Genomic DNA, 23233 nt, shown 5'->3' on the forward strand with positions numbered 1-23233 from the left:
TCTGGAGCACTGCAATAACTTTCTCTCGGCAATGATTGTATCTTTATATTGAGCTCTCTGAATGGTGCTGGTATTAAATTAGTATTTCAAATCTTGCACATGTTGCATTATGCTACCCTTGTACAATTTGGCCTTGGGATAGTATTGGTCTTTTAACCACATGCTGATCAATCTTAAATCATTACTAAATTTAATTTTTTTCCCCATGAGTCAGTGATTTATATTGAGAGCACCAAATGTAGCATTTAGCTTTGGGTCCGCTAATTAGATTTGTAGTCTCTATAACTAGACAAATCAAATAAAGGCCTGCCTTGTTAAGCTTGAGGAAAAGCTAGGAGATAATGTTGTGACTATTCTGACCTGGTTAATTATTTTATTCCCATAAATTATAATTAAAGTATGGCTTGTAATCAATTGTGATTCGATTATCCGTAGTTATTACCATGGAGATGTTGAAGCCAGAGCTGTATTACCTGGTAATATCTATTTAGAATTACTACTTTGTAAATTAGGGCTGTACAGCACAAAATAGGCATGAGAAGGGATGGTGTCGTTCCTCTATTGCAGTTTGTGAATACTGACTCTAAAGTAAAAACCCTCTGAATAATGTTTTCTTGTTAGGCTGAAATTTGAAATGTGTGAAACTATGTTTTCATTATTAGCATTTCCTAATGGTTCTGATATTTTTCAAGCCGGTTCTGATATTTTTCAAGCCAGTTCTGGTGCTCCATGCCAAATATGAGTTTGTAAATGGACTGCAGCGGTTCAAGAAGGCAGCTTTTCACCACCATCTTAAGGGCAAATAGGGATGGGCAATAAATGCTGGCCTAGCTAGAGATGTTCATATTCCATGAATGAATAATAAAAAAAACTCTTCTATGCTACATGAAATTTCATGGAGCTTGCAGGATGCTTTTTCCTCTTTTGGTGGATCCTCTTTCTTTTCCCCTACCCCTACACTTCCGAAGATAATGGCTTATGCTGGTGTGCATTTCCCCAGGCACAGTCACCCCTTCACTACCTCACCCAAGTGGATACTCTCCATGTGAGAACTTTAATCAAACTATTTGACCACAGGGGGCATCATAACTGAGTTCAGTCATGCCTTTGTCCCATGCTCATGTATGCGCTTCCATCCTATATTGCTGGTTGGTGATCAGGGTTCGTTTTTTGCCTTTGCCTTTCATTTTTACCTCAGCCCAGCGTCTAAATGTTCCCTGACTGAGGACAGCGAACTCAGGAAAAAACAAGAATTGAACTTCCTTCTTGGCCTGTATGGCACTATCACACTTATCTGTGCATTTACCTGATTTTTTAAATATAATTTTTACTTTGAGTTTTGAGTACTTCATTTGTAGTGGTGTGCCAGATTAGAGTGTGTGGATTTTATGATCGGTCCACCTTATGGCCACAAGTAGTTAAAGGCACCAACATAAAAAGTACCAACTCAGATTTTTGTGCCTAAATTAAAAAAAAATGCATTCAGTTGCATTCTTCCATTTTGTTGCCTAACTGCTTATGTTTTCATTTTTTTTAATTGAAGGTTTGCATTTTATTTTGAAATCCTTGGGTTTGGATCGTTTCCTGATGAATTACATCAGACTTGCATGTGGTATAAAGTGGTAAAATCTTAGTTCCCATTTTTGATCATTGACAGTGATTTGCCCTGTTTTTCATTTTACAGCTGAACACCAAGACTGAAGCAAACCTATTCGACTCCAGTCTGAAACTTTGTATCTCGAGCACTGATTCCATCTTTTTCCCAGCTTTGTTCCGATTGAACCTAACAACTTTCTCCTTGGTGTCCTGCTGAATCCTGAACTGACTTTGAAATCCCATATCTAGCCCTTTTGGAACATTGCCAATTACATCCCAGCTGCACCAAAAGCTGCATCCATCTTGAGGCTAATTTTCTCAAAATACTGTTCCTGCTGGCCTTAGCTCTATTCTCCAACAACTCCAAATTGTCCAGAATTCGGACTTAATCTTACCAGTAACTAAGTGAATTGCAATAATTGCACTCATCTGTTGCAGAGCCTTCAGCAATCACATCCTCGTGTTTAGGAACTGTAATTCAACTTGTTTTCCTCTGTTCAAAAATCTCCTCAAAGTTTACTCCTTTAGCTTTACATTTTTTTACCTCTCATAACTTGTCCCCAATTTGGTGTCCTGCAGTGCTCCTAAATTGCACTTTGGGATGTTTGTAATGTGAACGATGTTAAATAAATGTTTCTGCCAGAAAGTGCATATTAGTATGGACATCTGCTGACAACACCATTGAGTGAGAATATTTGGGATAGCAATGGATAAAGTTGATTTCCCAGTTTTTAGTAGTAATTTAATAGTTATTTAATTAAAAATTAAATTTAGTAATGATTTAAGATTGATCAGCATGTGGTTAAAAGACCAATACTATCTCAAGGCCAAATTGTACAAGGGTGGCATAATGCAACATGTGCAATAATTTAATATGGCTGTGGCTGAAAAGTTTGCAAATTGGTTGGTTTTTAAACCTGCAATTCACAGAAATTTTGATCCACAGGCATTGTTTATTAGAATTGTTGTTGCACTTGTTACCACCAATTATCTTTGTTTTGTTATGGTACAAGGTTACCCTATTGCATTTTTCAAACAAACTCATTTTAGAGTTCGGAGTTCCTGTTTTACAATTCTTACTCTAACATTATGAATTTCCAAAAATCCCAATTGTATCAAGTCTCCTCAATGTTACATTAGGATGCTTTTTGTGTACTGTAAATATATTTGTCAGCTGTATGAGGATGTTTCACAGAGGGATTAATGTAGTTGTTCTCCAGTGAGAGAATTGGGGTTTGGTTTTGCAAGTATCTTTCAGTAGATCTCAATTTGGAATACGTTTTGTGCGTTCTGAGGCAGTGAGGGACCTCAGTGTGGAACTGATCCATACAAGTCCAGGGATTTCAGATATAATTCCTTAATTCCTTCCATTTTCAGATGAGATGTAAAACCGAGGCACCATCTGCCCTTCAGGTGGGCGTAAAAAGGATCCCATGGTACTATTTCGATGAAGAGCTGTATCTCTGGTATTCAGGCCAATATTTATCCCTTGATTAACATCACAAAAACAGATTGTTTAGTCATTATCACATTACTGTTATTGGGAGCTTGCTGTGCGTAAGTTGGCTGCTGTGTTTCCTACATTACAACTGTGACTACACTTCAAAAATACTTCATTGGCTCTAAAGTACTTTACGATGTCTCAAGGTTGTGAAAAATGCTATATGAATGAAAGATGCTATTTAAATGAAAGTTTTGCTTAATAGCTGATATCTTGGTAGCATTACAGATGCTAGAAATTGACCTTTGCACACTTGAATGAAGGAGGAAAAAAATCTGCTTCCATTTGTTATTCAATGACTTCTGCTGGAAAATATGGTTTGGGTGTATGGTGAGGGCAGGGCAAGGCTTAGCTGTGATGCTGTCCCTAGTCAAATGGCTCACTAGCCATCTCTGTCAAAGTGGAATAGCTGCCTGACCTAGTTACGAGACAGCAGCCTCCTAGCCAGTGAATTAAGGAGGAAAAGATAAACTGTTCATGCTTTTTATGGAGTTTTGCATTCCATGGAGCCCTCCAGCCTGTTTTGACAGGCAGTTATGTTTGGGTGATACAACTCGAAGGCTGTCTATTCCCTTAGTGCAATTGATATGACTTACCTGCTTGCAAGCATACAGCATATTCTTGTTAATTCAAATTATTTGTTAATTCAAGTTGAAATCTTGTTTTAAAAATATCTTGTGTGCTGCTGTGCTTAAATTGCTTGCAAAAAAAGCACAGTGCATATTCTCAATCATGCAGTAGAATCTGAGAATCGATGGGGGCTGTTCTGAAAGTGTTTTGTTGTTCTTTGAAGGGCGGTCTCATCTTTCATTGCCAGGCATGTAGAGTAATCAGTATTGGAGAATTTGTGTGATGATAGCAAGGAGCATTTTCATTGGTGATGTAATGAAAAGGTTAGGTCTATTTCCTGGTTTGACCTTGAGGGTACGGTACTTTCTTCCAGATCGACAAGCAGCAGTTCAACATTTGCCATGCAGTTGAAGTCTGTTTGCTTTTAAATCTCTTGCATAGCTGGTGGTAAGTGGGGTGACTGAAATTATCTTGGAAGTTAGACTATTAGTTGGATGATTGAAGTATATGCTGCTTTATGTGGAGAACCATAGTCCAGCAGCCAATTTTTGGTGGTAATTAGCAGCAAGAAATATTGGAACAACATTGCAAACCTCTCTAACAAGATGAAAGAACTGATATCCTAGACCTTGTTGAATTTTATGTACCTCTTGACCTATACATTATTCAAAAGAGAAATTATGGCTGAGATAACATTGCCTGACTCTTGCTCATTTGTTTGATATCTGCTTCAGAGAAGGGACCGTAAAGGAAATCCAATATGTCTGTTCAACAGATCTCCAGTAATGATGTTAGGTTCTCTTTACAAATCTATGGATTTTTCTGTCTGTATATGTTGAGGACTAACAGGGGAGACATATGCTTAAAATTGACTTTTGCACTGTAATGAGCATTAAAACCAGTTTCAGCCCTGTTCTTCCCGAGTACTAGTGCAAGGACTTCCAGTTAGCTCTGCTTGTTAACAATCAGATATGAAAACCATACTGATTTTTTTTTTTGTTGCTTTTATCCCTCCTTCCCTGTTCTCAAGTTAGAATTTGTGGTATGTAAGATAAATAAATGTTTTTACACCATCAGTTTTAATGAGAATGTGATAACCTGCTAATTTTATAAAGTAACTAGTTAACATACAAATTTGAAGTATATTTATTTTTGATGTATTTATTTTTACATTTAGCAGTAGCAGTGATTGACTAGAAGGAATTTGTATTGTCCAGACTGTTATGACCCAGTGGGGATAGTGTACTATAATATCAAGCCCCACTGTTCCCCGAGCCGCAACAAAATGTGAAAAAGTTTGATCAAACCACCAGATTGCCCCAAGCCTACCTAACTGTTTAATTTATGTTAACCAAATACGAGCACCAGGTTTGTAAATTTAATAAGTAAATAACTGTTTATTGAACCAACTGTCGTTAACCAGTGGCAAAAGAAAGAAATATGAACTGCTAATTTCTAACTCTATAACTTAAACTCTACACCTTTTTAAATCCCTATACACACACACACATAGAAGACACAAAAACATGGATTATAAGGGTGGGATAAAACAGTTCAATAGCATCAGTTCTGGAGTACAAGATTCGATGGGTTGATTTTGATTGATGTCTTCCAAATTTCTTTCGGTTCTTGTTGATGACATGAGGTGGTCTTCTAGCACTTTCAGTATTTAGTTCACTGGTTGAGCACTTGCCTTTCAATGTCTGTAACAGTGATTTTCCCCTTTTGCCTCTTGACAGGGGTTTTCCGAGAGAGAGCAGGTTATAGAGATATGAGAAGAAAAGACCAGCTAGCTATTATTGTGGAAGTACTGGCATATTCTGCACACTGGAGAGAGAGTTTTAGGTATTTTTTCTTTCAAGCTAGGAGCTAATCTGCTGCACTGTTTCTCACACAAAACCTGGTCAGGAGCCAATTAAAATGTTGTTGCCAGGCAGCTCCCTTGGTCCAGGACTCCTTTCCAGCACCATCCTGTCTTTCATGGCACACTCTGTTCCAGGACTGCAACATTGTATATATATCTCATCCTGTTCCAGTGGACATGTTTTTCAACCTGCAGCCATTGTAATTTTAACCCACAGTCCAACAGAAATAAAAAGATATGTTCCTTACAATATGGTTATCAAGTTCAGCCAGAACTCTGCAATGCTTATCCCTTTTCGTATTGGGGAGCTAGGTTATTTTCTAAATGGATCTTAAATAAAGCAATGGAACTGCATTATTTAATGTTGACCTGAGGGTAGCACTTGACTTTAAACTTTTCAATGTATTAATGACTGAGATAAACTAAGAGTGAAGGTTGAAGTGTATTCACACTATCACATAATTGCCTTGAAATTCACTTGTGGTGGGGGTATTACTTGTGATGTAAACAAATATTTCTGATTTTTTGTTTCCCTCAAACTTTTTTCCTTTCCCTCTAACTTTCTGCCCGCCTCCTCTGAAATAACTTCTTCATGCTGGAGTACAATTTCACAGGAAATAAGAGCAGGAGTAGGCTGCACCATCATTCAGTAAGATCATGGCTGATCTGAACTTGGCCTTAACTCCAGTTTCCTGTCTGTTTTCCATAACCCCTGATTCCTCTAGACTCCAAAAATCTGCTGTGGCCTCATATACACTTGACAACCGAGCATTCACAGGCTTCGGGTAGAGAATTCCAAAGATTCACAACCTTTAGAGTGAAGAAATTTCTCCTTCTCTCAGTCTCGGGCTAAGGGATCAATCATTTAAAACTGTGTGCCCTAGTTCTAGATTCTTCAACTAGGGGAGCTCAATCTCTCAGCATCTACCCTGTCAGGTCCTCTCAGAATCTTGTATGTCTCAATGAGATCACCTTTCATACTTCTAAAACCCAGAAGGTATGGGCTCATTTTGCTGAACCTCTCATATAGCAACTCTCTCATTCTAGGAATCAAATCCAGTGGACAGTTGCTGTACCATCTCTCAAGGCAAGTTTATCCCTCCTTAGGTAAGGAGACAAAAACTGGGCACAGTATTCCAGGTGTTTTGCCCAAGTACTTGATATATAAGGCAAGCTGTTACATGTTGATTACATGTCACCTCACTCCCCAACACACAAACTTGATACTGCCCCGCTAAATAGTATGAGTGCATTGGCGCACTTCATGACCTGAGGGGTGTTGATATAGAACCTAGAAATGTAGAAAATAGAAACAGGCATAGGTAATCTGGCTCTTTGAGCCTGCTCCACCATTCAGTATGATCATGGTTGACCCTCTATCTCAACGCCATACTCCTACTCTCTTCCCCTACCCCTTGAAGCCTTTGGAATCTAACCTGACCCTGTCCTTGATGTCCTTCAAGCACATGGACTTGTCATTAGGTTATTGCTTGATTATCAGAAGTAAGGAATATGAGCCATCTCACCCCAGAACTACTGAGGTAAATTTTAGTGCCCCACTGAGATTTAGTGATTTGACAAAGAACTGGAATCATACAGGAGACTTGTTTGCCTCTCTGGTTTATACAACATGCAATGCTTTTACCCATTAAGTATCAGGACAGTACTTTTCACTTAAATTTCACTGGCACTCATTAGGTCAGAGGTGATGTTGAAAAGCAACTTACTGGCAAGGATTTTATTGTATCGTACAAGTTGTTAGATAAATTACGGATGTTAGTGCAGAAGGAGGAAATTCCTATCCCTGAGGTTATTATTTCAGATAAAGTAATATTTAAATAAATAAACTACAGAACAGTTTAACATGTTGAAATTTCCTCCAGAAAAAAGAACTGTGACATTATGCAAGCAATTGCAAGTTTGTAATGTTGCATAAGATTATCTGACCTGAGGTCTAAAAAGTATTGCAGTATTTTAGGTATGAGAAACAGGAAATCACTAGTTTCATTTTTAAAAGATCAATGTTGTATTTAACAGGAGGCGTGGTAGTATTGACTGTAACAATGTACATATTCTCTTCAGTATGTGAGAAATTACTCCATATCAAGTCAAAATCCAGAGATCCAGAAAATGCTAAAAATGTGTGGCATGTCCTTCAACATTTGGGAAGAAAAAATGTGTTAATGTTTCACAAACTCTTCATCAGAATTGGATATCTTGCTTTTCAGATCTCGCCAAACCTGGAATGCTGACTAACTTGTAGCATATGGCCAGCATTTCCTGTTTATATTTTGGATTTTTGGTTTACAGTGGTTTGTTTTTTAGCTCGAAAGCAGTGATTGATAAATTTCCCAAATTGGGAGGAATCGTCTTAAGACTGCTTGCTTCAGATTCTTTTCAAACTAGCCCATGTGTATCTTCAAGCCTCTGTTGATTTTGTTTATATAAAAAGTACTTTATGTATTTATTCTTTTACAAATGCACTTGCAGTGCTTTCCCTCATGATTTCAGTAGCGCACAAGTGGTTTCTGTAGGAGAAATGATATGATAGTGATATGGGAGGGAAAAAAAGATTCATTTAAAAAGAGTTAAACAGTGGACAAGGCGATGCAGTAAATTAGGGAGTAGTTTTTCACTCCTGTTGCAGGTTTAAGTTCCAGCTGATTTTTAATACCCCCTGACATGCATAGAGATCAGTTGTGCCCCTGACAAAATCCGGAAGTCCGAGCAAGGAATTGAGATCAAGGACTTTCTGGGATATTTAGCTCAGTATCCCATCAGATAGCATGTTTACCAATTGAAAGGGAGCTGATCGTACATAAAAACTACAGTAGAACAGCTTTGTTGTGCTGAATGTTGCTAAGTACAAGCGCAGCAATCTGGCCTTTACTGTTTTATGCAAGATATTAGAAATCACTTGGCTGTGTGCAAATTTGAAAAGTGAAACCTGCAGAAGTGAGGCCTAATTGAAACTAACCTGATTTACATTGTATTTTTCTGTGTTTCAGATGCTTCCACACATTTGTTTACTTAGTTAATAGCCATTGTGTCAGATGAGCAGCTATTTTTGCTTGACCACTGGAACACAGCTGGGAATGCTCAATGTTTTATTTTCCTTGAAGGATAGAAAATATTTTTTATCTTTATTGTTCTAACTATATTTGGTGGTTGTAAGGGATTATTTTACTTCTTTTCCTTCTGGTTTTAGCATTTCCTTTATGAAACATTTTGATTTGTAATTTTATTTTATTTTCTGCCCAGGTATCCCTTGAAAATCATAATGTTGCTATTGTGTACAATCCAGAGTTTCAGACCCCAGAGTCAATCCAGGAAGCAATCGATGACATGGGATTTGAAGCTACATTGACGGATGCAAGTCCAATGTCTGTCACACCAGAGTCAGCCCTTCTCAATAATGAAAGGGGGCTTGCTCCTGAGCCTAGCCAGCAGACTGTAAGCCAAGTGCCCAGCATAAAGGACAGTGAGGGAAAAAGGTTACTTGATGAAAATGATGCAACCTTGGCCTTTGTCCCCACCACAAGAAGTCTCAACAAGGAAATCAGTAACTTGGCTGTGGACAGTCCTCCAGTGGACAAGAAGCTGTCGATGCCTGAAGAAACTCGGTCACACCAAGGCAGTGAAATGGTGGTGAAGATGAGGGTCGAAGGAATGACTTGTCACTCCTGTAGCAGCACGATTGAAGGCAAGATTGGGAAGCTGCAAGGTGTCCAGCGCATTAAAGGTGCATTTTTGAAAAAATATTCTTTGTTTTCTTTGCACCGTGTACCTTTTCTGGAAGTGACAGGCAGACATTTGCTCTGATCCCATGGCTTTACCAATATTGTTCTTTTTATGTGCGTGAGAAAAAGAGATTAACAGAACAGGAAAATCCATTAAAACATAATGGATTTATTCTGCCTACAACAGGGGAACAGAGCTTATTCAAACATATGAACTAAAATGGGCTTTGTAAAGTTTTACTGGGTTATAAGTAAACATAGTCAAAGGCTGGGTATTCTGTGTCTTTATTCCTAGTAACAGTGCTAAATTCAATCAGTTGTCTCAGGCAAGCACTTTATTTATATTTTTAAACTGTTAAATATGTATCTTCAGGTTGGTTTGCCTACATGTGTGAATTGCCTAATTTTACTACTTATATAATAGTGAAACCTGCTCCGTGCAAGAAGAAAGGATCATTGCTGTGCTTGTACTCGAGCACAGGATGCTTTCTAGAATGATGATTCCTCATGAACATGATTGGAAACCTTTTTTTCTTCCCAATTTACATGTTTGGAAATGTTATCTAGCCGTATACAAATGGTGACAGAAAAGCATATCTACAATTCATAAAAATTAAAGCATGTACCGTTATATTGATCTGTAAAAATGTTTGAATATCCATCACAACTGAGAGTCCACAGAAACTGGTCCAGTTATTTCCTAATATTGGGAGAAAAAAAAGTCAAACAATTGCTGATCTAGGTGAACATCCAACAACAGTAGAATAATAGGTCTGTGATTGACCTCAGGGCTTATTTGCAATGTGTCTCCTCCTCAGTTCTGACAAAAATGTTTTATTATGTATTTTCTCAAGTTTTCTATTTATTCTGTAATTTATGAGCTTTACCATTTTAGTTTTGTCTGACTGTCAAGGTTTGCTGCATGGCTTTGCATCACATAACTGGGTGGGGGAGGATTACAAGATTATACTGCTTAGTCATGGTTTGAAAGTATGTATTTTCTCTGAAACAAAGTAATGTATTGCAAAAGTATTAGAAAAAAATGTAAAGTGATTATAAATACATAAAAATGGAAGTGCACAGATGTGAATGACCATCAGGAAGGAAAAGATAAATTAACATTTCAAATGGGATCCCCTTGTTTTGATGAAACACCACTCATGAAATATAAAGATGTTGGTTGAACTGTGGTACTTTTTCTGTGTTTTTGTTGTCCTTTCCTCTTTCATTGAGGAACTGACTGTTGCTAGGTGCGATTCCACAAGGGCTGGAAGCCCTCTGGTATTTGACCAAGAGGCATTCTTCAAATGTGTGCATAGGTGTTGAACATTGGCCAAATCGTGGTCAGCATGAATGTGGAGGACCTAACAGTCGAGCCTAATTGTATCCTGGCCTGATGTGCGCCAAGTAAACTCTTTAGCCATAGTCAGTGAAGACTTGGAACCCTTGTTGGTTTTTCACCCCTAGCCCAAGGACAGGGACTCCAGTTGGAGTTTCGGAGTCTGTTGAATTTGTTGGTCTCAGCTTGGAGTTAATCCAAAGACCTTCAGGTTTGTGTGGCTTAGTGCTACATCTCATAGAGTTTTTGTCTTTTAGTCCATTCGGGAGAGCAAGAGTTTTTTGATCTTGGTTATTGAAAATGTAATGTTTTACGTTTACATAATTTAAAAACTGTTTTAATCAATTTAATTAAAATTAACTTGATGTTTCTTTTTAAATATTAGTTTCTTTGAATAGTCAGGAAGCCACGATTGTGTACCAAGCCCACCTCATCACACCAGAGGACCTCAGGACTCAAATCGAAAGTGCTGGATTTATTGCCACAATCAAAACCAAGGCCAAACCTCTGAAGCTTGACTTTAACATTGAGCGCCTAATAAATGCAACTCAGGTGACCAAACTTGACCCACAGGAGGTGACCAACAGACAAACAAACTTGATCCTCAGAATAGATGGCATGCACTGCGGTTCCTGTGTAACGAACATTGAGAGTAACGTATTGGAACTCCCAGCTGTGCACAACATCAAGGTTTCTTTGGAATCTAAGAGTGCTACCATACAATACAACCCAGCCATGATTACTCCAAATGCCTTAAAACAGGCTATTGAGGCCTTGCCGCCAGGAAATTTCAAAGTTTCACTCCCCAATGAATGTCACTCTGAAAAACCTGCTCTTAGTGCTGCTCAGCATCCTTTGCTATCTTCACCACAGCCGCCTGCTTTGGATTTAAGGAAGCATTGGTTGAGCAGTGTGACAGTAATTAATATTAAAGGAATGACTTGTAATTCTTGTGTGAAATCTATCGAAGAAAACATTTCAAATAAAAGTGGAGTGATATCAATTCATGTTTCTCTAGCACAGCAGAATGGAACTGTGGAGTATGATCCTCTATTTACCAACCCCGAGGAACTGAGGGACATGATAGATGACATGGGATTTGAGGCCATTCTTCCTGGTAATGCTTTTTAATATAACTAAGTATGCTTTTCCTTTTCTAGATTTTTAAAAAAAATTTGGAATTATGCACACCCTTTCTGATCATTTACTGATCACCCTCCCTAAGCCACTTGATCTTAAGGGTAAGGTGCATGGTTGACTCTCAGATCATTACCGCTCTTGGTACACTGCTAGTGGAGAAGTCCCATCCTTTTTTTTTTGTTTTCTGGATGGTGTGAGCTTTGCTTAGATGCAGTACTGTTGAGGGAGAATTTAAGGTGTGCAAAAATATCGGAATGCTGACATTACTTGCTTAGGTTGTATGTGCGTCCCTTGACTGGAGCAAAAAGAAGAATCATAACTAAATATTAAGGAAAATTTGAGTATTCTGCTCATTAAGTATAGTGTGCTCTCAGTTATCTTTTTAAATAAGTGAAGAGAGCAAACTTTCGTTGTTAAATTCACTGCAGATTATAGGAGTGAGCCATACAGCCATAACCTTAACCAGAATGCATCACTTAATCCAAGGTCAGTAAGGTTAATTTTGGGGGGAAAGAAACAAGTAGGAGTTCTCATTCCAAAGTTTCATGCATTGGCTTTTGCTACAGGTGACTGTGTTATGTGAGAAGGGAATCAGGCTTGGTTGTGATGCCACCCTGCTTTAGTCAGCAGCCTGCAAGTGCTCACTGCTTAGGCCCATATTTTGGGTGGGATATTAAGAACCATACCCCATCGTGAGTCTGGTTAGGAAAGGATTTCTGTGCATAGTAGAACTGGGCATTTTTCTTCCATTCTGACCTGGGGTTAAATCCCATCTAAACTAATGGACTGCCAAATTCCTTTGTAAGTTGTAAGGATCCTATCTGGTATAGTTTTAGCAAACCTTACCTGGCTCCTAGTAAGCAGAGTGGCAGCAATTCAGTGGCAATCTTACTTGAAGGCTTGGGAGGTTGGTGTGTGAAATAGAAATATTACACAGGCATAAAGAGGCTGCTTTCCTGGGACTGAGGCGAAGACATATTATTCGAGCAATGTAGAGAGGCTCTATAAAAATGGTGGACTTATATCTGAGTGAAAACACTTAATTGCTGACATCAGTTGAGGAAAGTTGAATAGTTGCTGGCTTTGAATTTGCAGACAAGTTTTATAATGCTTTTTTATCATAACTGAAAATGTTACCCAAATTATATAATTGCAGCAAGTACAGAACCTGCAGTGTTACCCACAGAAGTTTTGCCCAAAGTGTCTGTAAAAGACAAAAAATTGAGGAATGGGCTACGTGAAACTGGGATGACCAACATGAAAGGGGAGATGCTATCACAGGAGCCGGGCATCACCCAACAGAACATGGAGGCTCTAGCGCCAGAAAAATGTTTTATTCAGATTACCGGCATGACCTGTGCATCCTGTGTGGCTAACATTGAGAGGAACTTGAAACAGGAGGATGGTAAGAAAATTTGTTCTGTACCTTCTATGGGATTTAATTTACTACAAACCTTTTACAAATTGTTAATTTTAGTTTATTCTCTCTCTGAAATCTCAAGTTGCAACATTCTGTTGTGTGTGAAAGTGAACAAGAGTGATTCCTCCTTTTTCAACACCTGAAGCTGTTAATTAATGGCCCTGTCTAGTTCATCTGCAGTCTGCAGCTTTCCTTTAGGTGATATGGTGATCATGTCTTGCATATGTATAATGAGAGCATGGAGAATGTAACATTTCTCTGCTCATTCCCGTCCTCACCTGAAGCCCATTGTGATGAAGAATGGGAACCAAGCCAGTGTTTATCTTTCTGGGCAAAGATTGCTGAGGTCAACTCTCATGCTACCAGTTGCTACCTTGGCTGAGATCAACCAATCCAATGTGTGAAAGAGGAAGAAAGGTTAACATTTCAGCTTGATGGAAAACACTTTTCTGTTTGGGTGCAAACTGACCTGTGTAATTACAGCTTTTTATTTTTAGTTGAAACAACTAGCATTGTTCCTTTTTGTCATCATAACTGCAAAATAGTTCCCTGATTAGATTCTGAATTGTGCAATGAAATGACTGCAAAAATAACATCTTGGCTTTCTCACATCAAGCCTTCAACTTCTCTCTCCCTTTATGCAATTTTTCTTGTTTCTCAATTTCATCATTATTACAGATGGGGCTACATTTTTTTTGTCCTTCTAACTAAGTAAGCCATCCTATATGTTCCAACTTCTTTTTGTAACTTCTATTCTTTTAGGCAGCCTCTCAGGGTCAAGGATGACTTGCTTCCACACAAAAAATGAGTTCTCAGGCGACTGAAGAGTCCAATGCGCGACCCACAGTCTTTGCCACAGGTGGGACAGATGGTGGTAGGGGAACAGGTGGGTGGGGTGTTCAGGTTGCCATGTGCTCCTTTCTCTGTCGACGCTTGGCTTCAACTAGCCTTTGGCGATGACACTCGAGGTGTTCAGCTCCTTTCTGGATGCTTTCCCTCTGTTTCAGGCCATCTTGGGCCAGGCATTTCCAGATGTCGGTGGGGATGTTGCACTTTTTCAAGGAGGCTTTGAGGGTGTCCTTGAAGCATTCCCTCTGCCCTCCTGGAGCTCACACGCTGTGTCGAAGCTCCGAGTAGAGTGCTTGTTTCGGGAGTCCCTTGTCAGGCATGCAGACGATGTAGGCTGCCCAGTGGAGCTGATTGAGTGTGGTCAATGCTTCAATGCTGGGAATGTTGGCCTGACTGAGAACACTGATGTTGATGTGTCTTTCCTTCCAATAGATGTGCAGGTTCTTGCGGAGGGGGTACTGGTGGCACTCCTCCAGAGTTTTGAGGTGCCTATACGTCCCTGAACCATATAGGAGGGTGGGTATCGCTACTGCTCTGTAACCCATGAGCTTGGTGCTGGGTTTGAGGCCCTGGTCTTCAAACACTCTCTTCCTCAGGCAGCCGAAGGTTGCGTTGGCACACTGAAGGCAGTGTTGAACTTCGTCATCGATGTCTGGCCTTGTTGGCAATAGCCTTCCAAGATATGGAAAGTGGTTGGTCCACATTGTCCAAGGCCTCATTGTGAATTTTGATAAGTGGGGGGAACAGTGCATTGTGGAGGGGACAGGTTGGTAGAGAGAACCTTTTGTTTTACCGATGCTTAGTGTAAGATCCATGCTCTCGTACACCTTGCTGAAGGTGTTGAAGTTGGCTTGGAGCTCGGCCTAGAGTGTGCCCAGGCGCAAGCATTTTCCTCATACTGTAGTTCAAAAACAGATGCGATGCCCTTGGATCTGGCCTACAGGTGTCAGAGGTTGAACAGGTTCCCACTTGTTCTGTGGTTTAGCTCCACTCCAGCGGGGAGCTTGCTGGGGGTGAGATGGAGCATTGTGGCAAGGAAGATCGAGAAAAGGGTCGGTGCGATGACACAGCCTTGCTTGTTCCCGGTCCAAACATGGGTTGGGTTAGCGGTGGATCCTTTGGTCAGGATCATGGCTTGCATATCATCGTGGAGCAGGTGGAGGATAGTGACAAACTTTTGGGGCAGCCGAAATGGAGGAGAATGCTCCATAATCCTTCATGGTTGATGGTGTCGAAGGCTTTTGTGAGTTCAAAGAAGGCCATGTACAAGGGTTGGTGCTGTTCCCTGCATTTCTCTCGCAGTTGCCGTGCGGTGAAGATCAAGTCTGTTGTGCCCCTTAGTGGACAGATCTGCATTGCGACTCTGGGAAGAGTTCGTCAGCCACAGGGGGAAGGAGATTGAGGAGGATTCTTGCGATGACCTTCCCTTTGGCCAACAGCAGGGGATTCCTCTATAGTTAGTGCAGTCGGACTTGTCACCTTTTTTAAAGGTGGTCACGTCTCTGAGATCTCCTGGCAATTTCTTCTCCTTCCAGCTAAGGGAGATGAGGCCATGTATTCATGCCAATAATGCTTCTCCGCCATGCTTTAGTGCTTCAGCGGGGATTCCATCTAATCCTGATGCCTTGTTGCTCTCTAGCTGTTGAATGCCTTTTACTACGTTGTGCCAGGTTGGGGGTTGTGCTGAGATGGCGGGTAGCATGCTGCAGGATGGAGTCGAGGGCACTCATGTTGAAGACAGAGTTTCTGTTAAGAAGATCTTTGAAGTTCTCCTTCCAGCAGGCGCTGACTCCCTCTTTGTCCTTGATGAGCACCTCTCCGTTCTTGGCCAATAGTGGGGCTATGGGTGCTTGGGCTGTAGGTGGTCTTGACTGTGCTGAAGAAACCTCGCATGTCATTGTTGTTGGCTAACTGTTGGATCTCCTGCACTTCTCCACCTACCATCTGTTCTTTAGGTCGTGGGTTTTTTGCTGGACCTCAGCCTTCAGCTGCCTGTAGAGCTGTTTACTTGCTCTCGGGTTGAGTTGCTGTTTCGGGTTCAGAAGTGCCTTGTGCTTGTGGCTTATCATCTCCTGGTTGCTCTCGTAGAACCAGCTTTGGTGTTTCCTGGTCAAGTGACCAAGCGTCTCTTTTCAGGTGTTGATGATGGAGGCCTTGAGGGCAGACCAGGCGCTGTGGACGCTGTCTCTGGGTCATGGGGAGTCGCCAGGCTGGCAGTGATGCGCTGGCTAAATAGGGTTGTCTTATCAGGGTCCTTGAGTGCCTCTGTTGATTTTCCTGCGGCATTACTTCTGTTGCCGTCGCTGCTTTGGGGCTACATTGATGTTGACGACAGAGTGAATTAGGCGGTAGGCCGCCCAGCAGTCATCGGCTTCTGTCATGGTGCAGGAATAATGCACGTCCTTGCTGTCCCTCGCTTGGACAATGATGTAATCAAGCAGGTGCCAGTGCTTGGAGCGAGGGTGGTACCATGAGGCCTTGTATTTGTCTCTTTGACAGAACAGGGTGTTGGTTATGACAAGGCTGCGTTCTAGGCATTTTGTTAGGAGCAAGGTACCTTTGGTGTTGGATTTCCGTCTCTGCCAATTACATGTCCGCATTGGTCCGTGTCCTTCCCAACTCTGGAATCGAAGTTGCCAAGGAGGATCAGCTTATCACCCGTTGGGACTTGCACCAGGGATTGTTTGAGGCCGGAGTAAGATTCCCCTTTGGACTCGTCTGTAGCATCCAGTGCAGCACCCGCTTTGCTGAAGTTGAGACCCGTCACACAGTTTTCAGCTCTCACTCATTCCTTATCGGAACCTTAAAACTGCAGTGACTAACCTTGTATTTTCTGTGCCTCCTGCAACCAACACGCTTCAAAAATTCCAATCTTGAAAGTCCTGCGATAAAAATATCCCTGAAGGGCTCAGTGTGTTCCCAGTCTGACCAGAGTCAATCAAACTTGACAGCTTAATTAAATTTAGTTCTGCTTTAATACGTATTAAGTGTGAGGAGAAAAATGTTTGTGAATCAATAAGGGATTATAATGTAATTTTGGCTTTCAGATGACATCCATTAGTCACTCCAGTCATCCTTGGCTTTCTTCTGAACCACTTAATTAAATTATAGCCTTCTTAGACATTTAAACCTTCCTTTTAATTTCTGTTAGTATTGTATGCATGTAAGATAATTTTGTAGATTTTGATTTTAAACTGATTTGAAACTCTATGAATTAAATTTATAAAGCAAAATTCAGATACCTGTTTTCCAAATGATATCCTTTACAGGCCTCCACAGAAAGCATTATTAATGTTTCTGGTGTTAAAGGAGCTCTGTGCTTCAATTTTTGCATTTGTGCATCATTTTCATAAAAGTTTTGTGTGTGTGTGTCACCTAAGGTGCTGCATCATGGCATGTCGCAGCTGGGAGACTCTTTTCTCCTTTGCCTATTTGCGGCCCAATTGTCTTCCCTGCCTCTCTATCCACCGCCCCCCACCCCTCCCCGCCACCACCCACATTCCGCCCCCCCCCCCACAATCCCCCATCTGTCACTAATTAAGATAATCTTAATTTGACATTAAAGCATGGTCTCATGTAAGCCTGTTTGCACTGTACCAACCGTCCACACTGCACAAATCCTATGACACTGTCTAAATATAAGCCTCATTTCCAGCTTGCACTGTTCCACGCCATAGACCAATGATTTTCTAGCCACTTTTTTTAGCCTCTCTCTCCCTCACTCTCTGGCCTGCACCCCCCCAACTCTCTAGCCCGCTGCCTGCCACCCCCCCACCCCCCATCGCTAATATTTTGTTCAGCACGGCCCTATTTTAATCTGCTGCCACATTGTAGCCTTGGCTCTGGCCAAAGCCTGCAGTCCAACCCATTCTATTAGTCCACTTAAGATATTTAAGTTTGATTTTAAAAAATTCATATTTATGCAATTGCATAAATAATAACTGTCTTCTGTGTATTTTTTGTATTGAAAATTTCATATTTTTCTCAAGCTCTTCTAGTTTAATTATGATGATTGAGGCACAATGTTTTATTTCTCTTAGCTTGAAGGGAGAGCGACACCACATTTATGTATCTACAGCACTTTAAGTGTACAGATTTATCTATTTATGTATTTGAATGTGGCATTTGCTTTACACATGTTGCTGATAAGCCAAGATCACATTTTCAATTCCTGTGCTGGGCATTAAATATATTCGAGTATTGCTGAAAAAAAAGAGACATGCTGTTGAAGCTTTTTGTCTTGCCCTCATTAGGTCAGATTCACAAGAATGCCAATTGTAATGGGAGCAACAATTTATACTGCATGTCAAGAGAGTGCTGACTGGTTAGCAAATGGGTTCTGATTGGTAGAAATGTTGCCATGGAGAATGCACAAGGGAACAATTAACTGCCAAGCTTTTGTTTAAATTCAAACCAGGCAGGTTGACTTTGCTGGATCAAGGCATTACCATGGGGAATGCCTGTCCCCAAGCTTTTGTTTAGTTGACAAAGGCGCAATGAGCGGACGTGCTTCTTCTGTCTGCAAAGGACAGGGCTCTGTGTATTAATGACTTCATTTCAATATTTATACCAGATGGATTTTGATAAACATGTAGCTTCTAGCATGCAGTGTGGCTCACTTATTATACCCTAATTCTTGCCATGACTAACATAGCGTTAGATATCTGTTTTTAGAACTTTGAATTAAAATTCGCCTTGGTACTTTCACTTTCTCCTACTGAGTTCTTTTCTAAATGCACAAAATGCATTTTCAGCCAAAATTCATCAGTCAGGGTTCAAGCAGTAAATAACCTAACTAAGGTGCTACTATTTAACCTCTTGCCTCTTACTACTTTTAACTTGTTCAGCAACTACAAAATGTTAGCAGTATGTGGGTATTGATGGTACCTGTACCACAAATCCTGAAATTGTTTTCAGTGTTAAAAGCAGGAGTCACAATGCAGCATTTTAGCTGACTGTGAATTTTGCACTTTTGGTTCTGCCAAGGAATATATTCTGTATTGGTCGCCCTAATGGCTGGAAAGGCAGAAGTGAGGTATAACCCAAGGATCGTAAAGCCCCCAGACATTGCTGAGTTGATAAAGGAACTGGGCTTTGGAGCTTCTGTGCTGGAGGACTATGATGGATCAGATGGTCAATTGGAACTTGTTGTGAGTATTCAGTTCAAATATTGCTAAATTGTTCAGAGTATCAAGTGCAGGAATCCCAACCACCCAAAAATTTCATCATGATACACATAGCTACTGCCAACCCTGATTTGCCAGATGTTTAGAAATACTTTTCATGACCAGGAGGGTCCTTGGTAATGTTATGGCATGACAGATGATGTGTGCCCGGCAGATGATGTGTGTCCATCAGATCAAATCCATGAGGGATACTTGATCACGCAGTCACAGCTGTTTTGCAATTTGTATTTTATTTCAAGATGCATGCCCTGAATTCAGAATTGATAAGACTACCACAACTTCAGAGGTTTTTAGAAAGCTAAATTAAACATTTATTAACAAAAGAAAAGATTTCAAGCACATACATAGGCCTACAAATTACTACTATAATAACTTCTAAAACCCCTCATTAATCTGGCTCCCAGTTATGTCTCCGTTAAGGCAACAGTAAAAACAAATAGAGTTAAACAGATCCAGGGAAAGCAGCGCACTCTGTCTATCCTATTCTCCTATGCTACCCTGGATAAGAGAATTCAAAGTGAGTTTTCTCGGCTTCGGTTCCTGTAGACAGCAACTTGGTGCACAAAGGCTGGCGGCTTTTCACACTTGTGTTAGATCTTAGAATTCCTTGACCTCTCTGTCTCAATCTCTGGTGATAGACTGTCCACCAATATCCATTACAAACCCACCGACTCCCACAGCTACCTCGACTACAGCTCCTCACACCCCACTTCCTGTAAGGACTCCATCCCATTCTCTCAGTTCCTTTACCTCCATCGCATCTGTTCCAATGATGCTACCTTCAAAAACGGTTCCTCTGACATGTCCTCCTTCTTCCTTAACCGAGGTTTTCCACCGACGGTCGTTGACAGGGCCCTCAACCGTGTCCGGCCCATCTCCCGCACATCCGCCCTCACGCCTTCTCCTCCCTCCCAGAAACATGATAGGGTCCCCCTTGTCCTCACTTATCACCCCACCAGCCTCCGCATTCAAAGGATCATCCTCCGCCATTTCCGCCAACTCCAGCATGATGCCACCACCAAACACATCTTCCCTTCACCTCCCCTATCGGCATTCCGTAGGGATCGCTCCCTCCGGGACACCCTGGTCCACTCCTCCATCACCCCCTACTCCTCAACTCCCTCCTATGGCACCACCCCATGCCCACGCAAAAGATGCAACACCTGCCCCTTCACTTCCTCTCTCCTCACCGTCCAAGGGCCCAAACACTCCTTTCAAGTGAAGCAGCATTTCACTTGCATTTCCCCCAACTTAGTCTACTGCATTCGTTGCTCCCAATGTGGTCTCCTCTACATTGGAGAGACCAAACGTAAACTGGGCGACCGCTTTGCAGAACATCTGCGGTCTGTCCGCAAGAATGACCCAATCCTCCCTGTCGCTTGCCATTTTAACACTCCACCCTGCTCTCTTGCCCACATGTCTGTCCTTGGCTTGCTACATTGTTCCAGTGAAGCCCAACGCAAACTGGAGGAACAACACCTCATCTTCCGACTAGGCACTTTACAGCCTTCCGGACTGAATATTGAATTCAACAACTTTAGGTCTTGAGCTCCCTCCCCCATCCCCACCCCCTTTCTGCTTCCCCCTTCCTTTTTTTTTTCCAATAAATTATATAGATTTTTCTTTTCCCACCTAATTCGATTATTTTTAAATATTTTAAAATCTTTTATGCTCTCCCCACCCCCACTAGAGCTATACCTTGAGTGCCCTACCATCCAGTCTTAATTAGCACATTCGTTTAGATAATATCACCAACTTTAACACCTATATGTTCTTTTGTTCTATTGTTGGTGACATCTTTTGATGATCTGCTTCTATCACTGCTTGTTTGTCCCTACTACCACACCAACCCCCTCCACTTCTCTCTCTCTCTCTCTCCGCACCCTCCCACACACCTTAAACCAGCTTATATTTCAACTCTTTCTTGGACTCGTACTCAAGTTCTGTCGAAGGGTCATGAGGACTCGAAACGTCAACTCTTTTCTTCTCCGCCGATGCTGCCAGACCTGTTGAGTTTTTCCAGGTAATTCTGTTTTTGTTTTGTCTTAGAATTCCTTTCCCTCTTACACATAGCCTTCTCTCCTTTATACACGTTTATACGTGTTTTCCCTTTTTAATGCAAATTCCATTGTTCTGATATGTCTTTGGAACTTACCTCATAGTGTGCATATTATTAGTAATCTTTGGGGAAAAATAAACATACTTTTGCTTAGCTTCCTCTAGCTAGACGTAACATCCCACCATTTCTTTGAAATTCAAATTACCCAAATTTATCTATAAATACAAATTTTCCTCACACCACACATTCTAAAACTTCAGCCATGTTTACATATTTAGCATCTCAAAGCCACCAGACCAGCTGTCTCCAATTCAATTAAATCCCCCTCACACACATGTACACAGAGAAACTATCCAAACCCCACTGTAAACCCGCTTTTACAATAAATCACTAATATTATGAGAATTATTACATTTTCGTGATGGTAAAGCCTTGAGGCTGAGACAACCATTACATTATGCCACTCTTGAGCAATTGAACTTGCAAGCAATCAATGGGCCAAATGTTGACTACGTTCTGGAGAAATTTAAGAGGTCAGCTGTTGCACTTTTCTGCTGATTAGTGATGTTCAGTCTGCCAGCATAGTTAGGGTGCTACTACTCCCCATCCCCATCTTCCCTGAAGGAACATGCTAACTCTTATCGTGTCTGATTGCAGTCAGCCACTGGCACTCAGCTGCAGATGAGTTCCCATCTAGAATGAAGAAAGCTCACTTTAACTTTCACAACTTAATGGTTTTGAAGAAATATTTCATAGAATCATAGGATGATTATAGCACAGGAGGCCAATCGGCCCATCAGGTCCATGCCAGCTCTCTGCAAGAGCAACTCAGCTGGTTCCACTCTCCTGTACTTTCAGGTAGCCTTCAACCTTTTTCCTTTCAAATAATTAACCAATTCCCTTTTGAATCCCATAATTGAATCTGCCGCCATCAAATTTTCAGGCAGTGCATTCCCAGAATCTAACCACACGCTGCATAAAAAAGCTTTTTTCCTCATCTCACCTTTGATTCTATGTCGATTCTCCTCAAATTGCTGTCTTCTTGTTCTCTATTCTTCCACCAATGGGAACAGTTTCTCCCCATCTGCTTTGTCCAAACCACTCATGATTTTGAAAACCTCCATCAAATCTTCTCTCAACTTCCTCTTCTCTAAGGAGATTAGCACCAGCTTCTCCAAACTGTCCTCGTAATTGAAGTCTCTTATCAGTGGAACCATTCTCATAATTCTTATCTGAACTGCCTCTAAAGCCTACACATCCTTCCAAATGTGGTACCCACAATACTCCAGTTGATGCTGAACCAGTGTTTTACACAGGTTCATTTCAATTTCCTTGCTTTTGTACCCTGTGCCCCTTTTATATAAAGTACAGGAGCCTATATTCCTTATTAACCACTTTCTCAAATTGCACTGCTGCCTTAAATGATTTGTTCTCACATAACCCCAGGCCCCTCTGCTCCTGAATTCCCTTGTTAATTGTATCCTTTATTTTATTTTACCTTTCCTTATCCTTCCTACCAAAATGAATCACTTCATGCTTCTTTGCATTAAATTTCATCTGCCAACGTCCACCCAGTCCATCAGTCTATGTGCTCTATCATCCTCACAGTTCACATTACTTCCAAGTTCTGTGTCCTCTGCAAATTTGACCGAGCACCTTGTACACCAAGTTTAGATCAAGAAAAGCAGTGTCTTACTACCGACCTCTGGGGAACCCTGCTGTATACCTTCCTTCAGTCTGAAAAACAACTGTTCACTGCTACTGTTTCCTGTCACTAAACCAACTTTGTATTCATACTGACAATGTTCATTTCATTCTTTGGGGTTTTAACTTTGCTGGCAAGCCTGTTATGTGGCACTTTATGAAACGCCTTTTGGAAATTTGTATACATAACATCAGCAGCCTCACTCTTGTCAACTCACTTTGCAACCTCATCAAAAAAAAAACTCCATCAAGTTCTTTGATTTTT

The 23233-nt window shown here is 41.0% G+C and overlaps 1 protein-coding gene across 4 annotated transcripts in view; it reads left to right on the forward strand.

Moving 5' to 3' along the window:
- The window catches only part of LOC121281843 (copper-transporting ATPase 1-like), a 75026-nt gene that overhangs the window by 13219 nt on the left and 38574 nt on the right, over nt 1–23233 (forward strand). For 3 of the 4 annotated variants that reach the window (XM_041194894.1, XM_041194892.1, XM_041194893.1), the window contains 4 exons: nt 8793–9273; nt 10996–11727; nt 12907–13155; nt 19006–19169. In XM_041194894.1, coding sequence (XP_041050828.1) covers nt 8793–9273; nt 10996–11727; nt 12907–13155; nt 19006–19169 — 1626 coding nt within the window. The remainder of the gene's footprint in view (nt 1–8792; nt 9274–10995; nt 11728–12906; nt 13156–19005; nt 19170–23233) is intronic. The other variant, XM_041194895.1, reaches the window with a different exon arrangement.

Source organism: Carcharodon carcharias, chromosome 9 (assembly GCF_017639515.1).
Source record: "Carcharodon carcharias isolate sCarCar2 chromosome 9, sCarCar2.pri, whole genome shotgun sequence".
NCBI lineage: Eukaryota > Metazoa > Chordata > Chondrichthyes > Lamniformes > Lamnidae > Carcharodon > Carcharodon carcharias.